Source organism: Bactrocera tryoni, chromosome 3, assembly GCF_016617805.1.
Source record: "Bactrocera tryoni isolate S06 chromosome 3, CSIRO_BtryS06_freeze2, whole genome shotgun sequence".
Lineage (NCBI taxonomy): Eukaryota > Metazoa > Arthropoda > Insecta > Diptera > Tephritidae > Bactrocera > Bactrocera tryoni.
In genome coordinates this window covers 47,854,022-47,864,242 of record NC_052501.1, presented here as the reverse complement: position 1 = coordinate 47,864,242, position 10,221 = coordinate 47,854,022, and the positions used below count along the sequence as shown (strand labels likewise).

Sequence of the window (10,221 nt, the reverse complement as noted above, 5' to 3'; positions counted from 1 at the left end):
AAATATTTTTAAAAAGTGGTTGTTGTCCCGCCCTCTAACAAGTTTAGTGTACGTATCTCCTAAACCACTTAAGCTACAGCAACCAAATTTGCTGAGTTAAAATCTGATGAGAACTTCCACCGACAATGTGAAAATAGATGAGATCGGAGGATAACCCCGCTGGCCCTGATTCTTTCAAGTTGCACTTGAAATTAGATCTTACTTATTTTTAACGTATTTAATTTTTAAATATTCACTTCTTTGAAAATCTGTCTATTTTAAGCTAGTTGCTTTTATTAAGTACTGAGAAATTAAAGCCTGGCTTGTGTGGACAGACTACCCATGTAATCGGATGTTGGCTTAAGTACATAACATAGGCATCAATATTTATTTCACATACGGCATTTGCAAGCTTCTGCTTTATTTGTGTGTTTCTGTTTTCTGCCAAAGAATATTAACTCTAAAGCTAACGAAGGATTTCCTCTTTAGAGAGTAATCTCTACCATTTTACTAGAACTAATAACCACATACTGGGATGTACTGACTTTAATATATTCGGACATTTCTGCAAACACTTCGGCTAATGTTCAAATTTGTTTTTAAAGAGAAAATACAGAAACTTCAAATTTAATGCAGAATGTTTATGATCTGTGTCTTGTTGAAACCAAATTTCAGACATCAAATAATCGGTTATCACGGTGAGAGAACGGTCACCATTGGCGGTTACGTTCTCACAACATTTTTAAAGAACCAGTGGACTGATGATTGCACCGCCCCTCAAACCACACCAATCCGTTGTTTCTACTAGATGAAATGGCAGCTCTTTAATCTCATCAGGGTGCTCTTCGTCTCAAATGAAGCAATTTTATTTGTTTACATACCCACTGAGCAAGAAATGGGCCTCATCGATGAACACAATTGGGTTCGAAAACGGCGGATCTTCTTGGAATTTTTTCAAGAGCCCATAGAACGAAGCGATGTCGCTTGAGAAGGTCGAATGGCTTCAGTTCTTGCACCAGCTGTATTTTGTAAGCTTTCAATTTAAGATCTCGACGTGAGATGCTTTATTGTCTTCACTGCATTCTGAACGTTTTTTTGGTCGACTGTTATCTAGTAATGAATGCTGGGTCTCAAGATGGGTTATGGTGTTGCGAGTTAGTACCCTAAGTGAACCGATTATGTTGACCAAGAATTGAGCGAAGCACGCGAAACTCACTCTGTACAAAACGTAAATTTTTGTAATGAGATTGAGCGATTTGTAAACGTTATTCCATGATAAAATGCCAAATAATAGTAAAAAAATAACATGACAGCTTGACACGACTCTCTTATAAGTAAATAATGTTCTTTGGAGTGTTTGAATGTATTTCTTAAATGTATTAATTTTAGTTTGAATACTTATCGGCATCAATGTTTTTGTGCTGGCTAAAGAAAAGTCAACATCGGTTGAAGAGGAAGCTATAATTGAAGCTTATGAAAAGTTATAGCTATCTACAACTAAAATTTAACAAAAGTTGGTAGAAGTAGAAAATTTATGTATATAGAATTTCTTACGTAATAAGTCTAAGGATGGTTGCAATATTAAAGGAGGTAGCAATAAAGAGAATTTCTATGTCGACAAGTCAACCAAGTTCTATTAAACCACCGTCAAAACCCGGGTAAATGAGGGTACTAATGGGAGCTTATATACTGTTTAAATGTTGCCGAAGAGTGATTTATTTTTTGAACTATTAAAACTAATAAAACTACCACTTAAAGTTCCACGAAACTAAACAAGATTACATTTTGCACTGGAGCATACAGCCTTAAAGTCTGATTAAAGCTGATAGTCCTTTAAGATGAATAAAATAATGTTAATTTGGAGGAACCGTCTTTAAATATTAAAAACACAACAACAGTTGGAACGACTACATTGTAGTGTGCGTAGTGTCACGGTATGTAGAACCATCTTCTGATATGGTTTGTGTGATCTTTTAATACTTATATGAATGTAAACATTTATAAAAACGAAGTAGAAACTGAAACAAATAGAGGGACTGTGTGCTGATTCAGTAGTGAGCGGCAGTCAGTCACTCCCAGTCAAACAATCAACACTTTCGCCATTCAAGTTAAATTAGAATCTACTGCAATCTATGCTATTCACAAACCACTTGCTTCTCTTTAAGGATAGACAACATAAAACATTTAGTTTCTCTCTCTCACATCATCTTAAATAAATTTTCGCTTTGAATTGACCTGAACAAAAAAAAAAATTGGGCGCAAATTGCTAAATTGTTATGCAACTGTTGCGCAGAACATTCGTTATTGTGATTTTGTTCGTTGACTTTCTTACTTTACTTGTTTAGACATTCGTATTGTTTGCGAGTGTTGTTTTTTCTTTGTGTGGGTTTCTTATTTAGTTTCACGTGCTAATGAGTGTCTGTCATTTGTTAAATAATAACAGCGTAAAGTTTATAATTACTTCAGAATTTCATTGTTCAGCTTATATGTATTTACATATTCCCTTGTAATTGTGACTCAAGTGCTTAACTGAAATTTTACGCCACGTCGAAACTTTCTACTGTAACCAGAGTATTATCTTATGAATTTTGTTTACGATTTGTCTGTAAATTATCTTTGGGTATAACATAGCCTCAAAATCGAATGTACAAGTATTAACTAAATAATAAAGCGGTTTTCACGAGGGGAAAATGATGTTGTAAGATGACTTACGTGGATTTGCTGTAACATTCAGGAAGTGTTATATTACTACAGGTAATTTGAAGAATATTATTCAGCGGCCTTATGCCACGTACAACGATACAATTAACCAAATATTTTATACTCATTCAACTTTCAAGAATAAAATCCTGGAAAAACACCTTCAGGCGTTAGAAAAACTTGAAATTCAACTTAAAATAAGTGCCAAGAATTCATTCATTCGAATATGCGAATTGAAGTGAACCTGAGTTTAAAAAATATTTACGTTATATGTATGAGGAGTGTTCATTTTATTTGATCAATTTTTTAGCGTTTAATTAACCCTTCTGTTATGTTAATAAGAAGTTGCACATGTGATGTTAAGGTCACGGAATGACCTAGTCGGAGTTTTGTAAGGGTATCCTATAAAAACCTTATAATTTTAGTTGTTTTCTAATATTTCTTAATTTTACTGACTAGAAATTGAGTTTGATTTTAACATTTCATAGTTTTATTGATTTTAAATTTATTTTGTTATTAACATTTATTAGATTTTTTGATTATAAATGAAGATAACTTCCTGCATACTTGTTTTATTCATCGCGTATGTTCAAGGCAATATGATGTTGAAACTGTTACCGTTTTACGATGTTGAGGGCACACAGGTTTCGTGCAAATAATGCAGTGCGCATATGTTTTACGGCAAATTGAGCTCGGGCAAACCGCGCAGGTGGCTCGCTGACTTGCCATCCTCTTTTTTGGAGCAACATCTGCCGAAGTGCTTAGTTGTTCTGCTTCTGCCCGGACATTTCGAAGAATGTCAGCTGACAACTGATCTTTTGGTAAGTGTTTTTTACGAATTATTTTACCCTCAACAAGGTCTAAACCAAGATTTTCGAGAAAAAGCCTGCGCTTATATGTTTCTGACGCGTTCCCATTAGGGTGGATTTCTGTCCATAAAACGTAGGCATTTTGCGCCGAGACATCCACAATATTCGAGAAAACAGCTACGGGCCAACGATTAGTTTGTCTCTTGCACGTATACGTTTCTACTAATTGGTCAATTGTGTCTACTCCAGACTTTGCAGCATTGTAAAAATCGATTATTTCCGGCAACTTCTTGGGATGGTTTTCAATAATATTTTTGTTATGATGCAAAGTGCTCAATACAGTAAACATTTTATACTTTTTAGGAATGTATTGTACAATGGTGACTTGTCCATCAAAGAAGAAACGACTGCTTAGTACTGCTAGTCGTCTTAACTCCTGGTTAGTTCCACAAACCGGCAGAAAGCGCTTATTACTTCTCACAGTGCCCACCAATATCATATTGTTTTTTTTAGTAAAAGTAATACCAAATCTCGAGTTGTAAAAAAGTTATCTGTCGTTATATTTCGTCCTTCATACCCACATAGTAGATCCAAGACTACTCGTTGGCCTTGGTTTCGCTCCGGTTGTGTAGCTGCTGAATCTTTTCCCAAATATATTTGAAACTGAAGACAAAATTTTGTACGCATATCCGCAGCTACCCATGACTTTATACCGTATTTACTTGCCTCTGAAAGGAATTAAACGCTCATCGAATGTTACGTTTTCATATGGAACAAACAGTAGCGTTAAGTTAGCTACCAATTTCTCGTACAAATCTCGAATCGGAGCAATGCTCTGCGATTATCTTTGTTATCGATCCTCAACATACGACTTATTTCCAAAAATCTTGTAAGTGACATTACAGCGCGAAATATTGACCGACCATGAACTTCATCCCAAAGACTGCGGAGACTTTCTCCATGCGACCGATATACGCCTGTAGTTGTACGTCTATGTAGTTTCTAAATTATATGTATTTTAACAAGTACATATAAGTGTACCATTTTAAGTACCTCATACGATCAGAATGCCCAAAAAATCCATCTAATTCCATTTCATCAATTGGTTTATATTTCTCTGCAATTTTTTTAGCGCCCTCGATGTTGGTGAACTCTATAATAATTTTTTTTATTTGCTGTGGAAAGCACAGGTCAAATGATTCTTTTATATTAGATATTCGATGAACTGCATATACTGTAACCCCGGGTTGTCGTCGAATTATACATATTTTCCGTCTGGTTCTAATGTTATTGGTTGCAGTTGGTTCTGTTGACCACTCAATGACCTTGTCTTTTGAAAAGTTCACTGGAATGTTACTTATATTACCCTCAGCAATGCTTTTTTTGTCCTCACTAGCAATGTACTCTTCAGAAGATTCGCCATCTGAGAATTCTTCTAATACATTCTCATCGTCCTCAACGTCACTATACTCATCAATGTCCACGTCTTCCTGTATTTGGCTTTCTGCCATACGACAAGTCTGCTGAATCAGATGATAGTCATTGAAATCAAATAAAAACAAACAAGCACACATACAAATTACTCACCGATGCTCAGTTTCGTTGCATTTTACAAAATATTTACTATGTCTGTCGTTTTACACAAAAATTAATTGCCGAAATGGCGCGAAACTTCCACTTGACGCTTTAAACAGCTGATGGTCACGGAATGACCTTATGTTACCTACACGTTAGTTTTGATAATGCCACCTTTTTTATAAAACTATAAAAATATTTTGCACTTTTTCGAAGTAATTTCTCTCAATGCAGGAATTCGTAAAAGGAAATCCCAAAATTTAGTGTCTTTTATGAAATATAATAAAAAATAACATGAAAAGGTCATGATATGACCTTAAGGTAACAGAAGGGTTAAACACCATGAGAACATTATTTATGTAAAGTTTCGTTCAAATAACTTTATTGATTTATATAATGTAGAATAATCAGATGAAATTCAAAAGATTGTTATATCGGAAGTACATAGGTGTGGTTGCAGTCCGATTTCGCCTATTTTCGCAGTGTTTGATAGTAATGTTTGGCTGAAGTTGGGTGAGCAATATAGGCTTTCAACTAAAAGTGATGTATGCCCCACCCATTGTCCAATTTTTATATCAGCTCGCTTCATTGTAACTCTAGTTACGAAATCTAATGCTTGTGGCTCATTTCTTCAGTAAGTAATCGCACTTTTAGTAATTTTCAACATAACTGTTATATTTAGAGTGGGCGTAGTTATTATAAAAATACCTCCTCTCAGCAAGTTTGGTTTATTTAGATTGAGTGATTTGAAAGATTTGTACATTTAGCGGGTATATAGGGTGGGCCACGACCACTTTTTTAACGTGTACGAAGTTTTATTGGGATATCTTAATTTTTACTAATGTTATCGCTTTCGCGAACGAACAGATAGAAAGGCACGTGGATTTGAACAAGTATTTCTGTAGAGAATATAAATGCCAAAGAGGGTTTTGAAAACTTCAAAATTATCCCCTCAATTCCTCAAATCGATTTGGAAAATATTTTTGCAAATTGGTTCTTAGTGGAAGTATCAAGTTTCAGTAGTGAAAATGAAAATTTTTCAATTCCGGCTGGTCACTTCAAAGCTAGTTTCGGTCGAATTGGATCTGCAGAACTACGAGTTTAATTGGAAATATTTATGATTGTATTCTTATATTTTCATAAATCTCACTTTTTGTCAAAGACTCGTGAGATATGGGGATTGTTCATTTGAATTTCAAATTTTTCAAGCAGGCATAAATCTGTGTAACAACCTAATTAAATACAGTCCGCAATAGATTAAATGTATATTTCGTACTTAAATCAAGAATTCTGAGCAGTCTCATTTCTGATACTGACATGTTTTAGCTCGTCTTAATTTTATTGGCTTAATTTGCACATCAGTTTTTGCAAACTGCTAATTTGCTATTATTTTGTAAATTTATTGATGAGTTATCCAGTAATATTTGTAATAGCATACACAATATGTTGGCTATGTAATAAATAATGTCAGAAATTTACTACCAAAAATACTAATGTGTACGCTGGCAATTTAATATAGCTAATAGAAGTCATAGACTATTACGTAAAATTCGAAAAGGATTGCCACCATTTGAGTTGGGCATTTAAATAAGCAATGTAAAACTAAAGTGTTCAAAAGCAGTGAACAGGGTTTCTAAATAAAAAGGGCAGCTTTAAAGAAGAGTTATTGACATAACTAATCGGTAGGCAAATTAAAGACAGTCAGTTCTTCTGTTAAATAGTAACGAATTAGTTGACTTATGCTTGTAAACTATTCTTCGCACACGTATCTGTAATACACCCTTATCATATTTACGTCACCTTTAGCATGAACGCCTTGGCCATTATAATATATTCTTATCAAAGTTGATAAACCTACAAAATAGCATCAGAAAAGGGTTAAATTTCTTCGGCACATATATAAAGCATATATGTCAACAATATGTCAACCAAATGAAATCAAGCGAAATTTAAAGAGGGTACTAACCGTTTGTCATTGCGTACGAGTGAAATTTAGATGACAAAGCAATGAGTAATACATATTTACAAAATGAAACGAGATTGCGAATCTACTGTAATAAAATAGGCCGTACTGAATTTATGTATTTTGTTTCAGTTTATTTATGTATAATTTTCGATATTCTGCTTCTTAGGTCGAATGATATGAATGTTTCAAATTTTTACAAATTGCTTATTTACTACGAATCCCGAATTCATGCATCAATTTGCTATTTTTTAGGGTAACTTTGCAATTTCTCTCACTTGTCAGTAGAACTGCGTAAATATTATTTCGAATATTACCATTTTTGTCGTAGTTAATTTAAACATAAGTTGTTTTCTTATCAAATAAACTTGCATGGGATGAATAGTAATACGGCGTTATAGATACAATAATATATATATATATATTTCTAATATTTTATGACTTGTAATTTTTTCATTGTACTATTTAGTAATATTTACAACTAGATCATGGAAAAATATACGCAAGAGCAACGTTTATAAACGGATGAATTTCATTATCAATAAAATACTTAATAATTAGGAAAATCAACCTCTCCTCTCAAGCTCAATTTCATCTAAATGGTGCGGTAAATAAACAAAGTTGTCGATTCTTGTGCGAAGAGACTCTAAAAATTATTCATGAACAACCATTCTTCTTCTTCTTAATTGGCGTAGAAACCGCTTAAGCGATTATAGCCGAGTTAACAACAGCGCGCCAGTCGTTTCTTCTTTTCGCTACGTGGCGCCAATTGGATATTCCAAGCGAAGCCAGGTCCTTCTCCACTTGGTCCTTCCAACGGAGTGGAGGTCTTCCTCTTCCTCTGCTTCCCCCGGCGGGTACTGCGTCGAATATTTTCAGAGCTGGAGTGTTTTCGTCCATCCGGACAACATGACCTAGCCAGCGTAGCCGCTGTCTTTTAATTCGCTGAAGTTTTCTCTCGAAAACTCGCAGCGTCGACTCATCCGTTGTTGACATCGTCCAAGACTCTGCACCATACAGCAGGACGGGAATTATGAGTGACTTATAGAGTTTGGTTTTTGTTTGTCGAGAGAGGACTTTGCTTCTCAATTGCCTACTCAGTCCGAAGTAGCACCTGTTGGCAAGAGTTATCCTGCGTTGGATTTCAAGGCTGACATTGTTGGTGGTGTTTACGCTGGTTCCAAGATAGACGAAATTATCTACGACTTCAAAGTTATGACTGTCAACAGCGACGTGAACAACCATTACATTCCCTAAAATTGATTATTTGATGTAGTTTTTGGACGCTGTGATTTAACACCATTAGACTACTTATTGTGCTATTATTTGAAGTCATTAGCTTTTAGCAATTATTGGAAAATTTTGTAGTATACATATATAGTATATTTGGATTTTTGCCTTTTTGTATATATTCATTTAAATTTCTTGATATTCGAGACGACACCCAGCATTATCTAACTATTTATATAAGTATGTAAATACATAAATAAGCCAGCAAAAAAGGCAAGTTATCACCAGCATAACTAAACGACCTAGTTATATATCATCTCTCTTAACAGCTTCGAATTGTTAGGTGATGTCCCTGGGAATATTCAGTTGCTCTCTTAATTGTTATAACTATGCTTTTAAAGGTCACCTTGGTCAACTGAATATTCCAGGCAATGTTCGGCTATCATTTTTTCACGTAGGCAAAATGCACCGCTAAAACGTTTGGGCTTGAGGAGAGCCAAGCAGTCTTGAATCAACGATTAAGCTGATATGAGCTTCGGATCAACACGGGGTTATTGAATGCAGAAAGATACTGCTACATACCAAATAAACTTATAAATGTTATAATAAGAATAGAAAATCGTGTTTTATTTAAAAACTAATGAAGCGAAGAACAAAACTGGCGACGAGGATGGGATGATTGATATTAAAATAAACATCCAGTGTACGAACTATAAGCGTGAAGTTACATCAAGTGATGTAAGTGTTGAGTGGTTTGTGTTTTGGATGATACACTCAGTTGCTGTTAAAGGTTTACAATAACATTGAAATAATTAGCTGTTACCGATTGATGTTATAATACCGTTTTTAATCTACTCTCAAACAATTATCTTTTTGTTGTGCTACTTAACTTAATGAATAATCATGGCATTAACATTGTCTGAAAGCTTAAGAGAAGCACGAAATGTTCCGACTTTCTGTGGAACTGATAATTATAAACTATTAAAATTTTTACGATATTTTCAATATTATCACTCACCTCACCAGAAAATATGGAAATTATAAGAAAAGTGATAACAAATAAACTACGTGGTAAAGCTCAGCAGATGATAGAAACGCTGATTGAACCATCTTTTGAGGATATAATTTCAAAATTAAAAACCGAATTTGGGGTAAAGACAACGTATTTGAATCTTCGCAAACGAGGCAATGTACGTGGACGCTCGAAACATCGAACAACTTCATTATAAACTAAGTCAAATTTTATTTAAAATGAATAATAAATTTCATTTAGATGGTTCAGAAGAACGTTTATATACTCCAAGGAATAATGAGGTATTGATTTTTGATGTGTATACCACATTTTTACCGTTAAAAATTCGAACTTTAATACTTCAAAATAGTATTGATACTTTAGAAAGGGCAATCAATTATTTTAAAGTCAATAATATTTTGAATGACATTCAAATATTCAATAAAAGTAATTCTAAGGATAATTTAAGTAATAATACTAATGGTTATCGAAACACGTTAAATCTAAATAATTCAAATAATAATAATAATCAGTTTCGGTAAAATACGAGATTTCAAAATAATTATGGAAATTTCAGAAATAATAGTGGAAATCTTAGAAACAATGTTGAAAATAATAATAGTGGGATGCTTTTAATAATGATAGATACTTCAGAGATAATCATAATTATCAAAATAATAACAGTGGTAATTTTGTTGGTCGAAATCTCAGCCCAGAACAACAAACAACACCTATAGAGGTAGATAACTTGCAAACATACGAAAATTTTCGTCTTTCTCCACTACATACGAATTACCCTTAATAGATCTTACCATTAAAGATAACAGAATCAGGTGTTTAATTGATAGTGGTTCCATGACCACATTAGGCAACCTCGATACATTTAAAAACTACAATAATAAAAGAAAATTAAAAAAGACTGTATTGTTAAAAACATTAACGGAGAATCGCTT

General features: G+C 33.9%; 1 protein-coding gene across 1 annotated transcript; it reads right to left on the bottom strand.

Moving 5' to 3' along the window:
• Window positions 1-3,858: 3,858 nt before the first annotated feature.
• On the bottom strand, window positions 3,859-5,129 carry LOC120772052. The gene is made up of 3 exons (XM_040100428.1): window positions 5,076-5,129; window positions 4,542-5,008; window positions 3,859-4,490 (listed from the first exon to the last, which is right to left on the bottom strand). The coding sequence occupies exons 2-3, from the start codon at window positions 4,997-4,999 to the stop codon at window positions 4,388-4,390; spliced, it is 561 nt and encodes a 186-aa protein (XP_039956362.1). The 5' UTR covers window positions 5,000-5,008; window positions 5,076-5,129; the 3' UTR covers window positions 3,859-4,387.
• Between the last annotated feature and the right edge of the window lie 5,092 nt (window positions 5,130-10,221).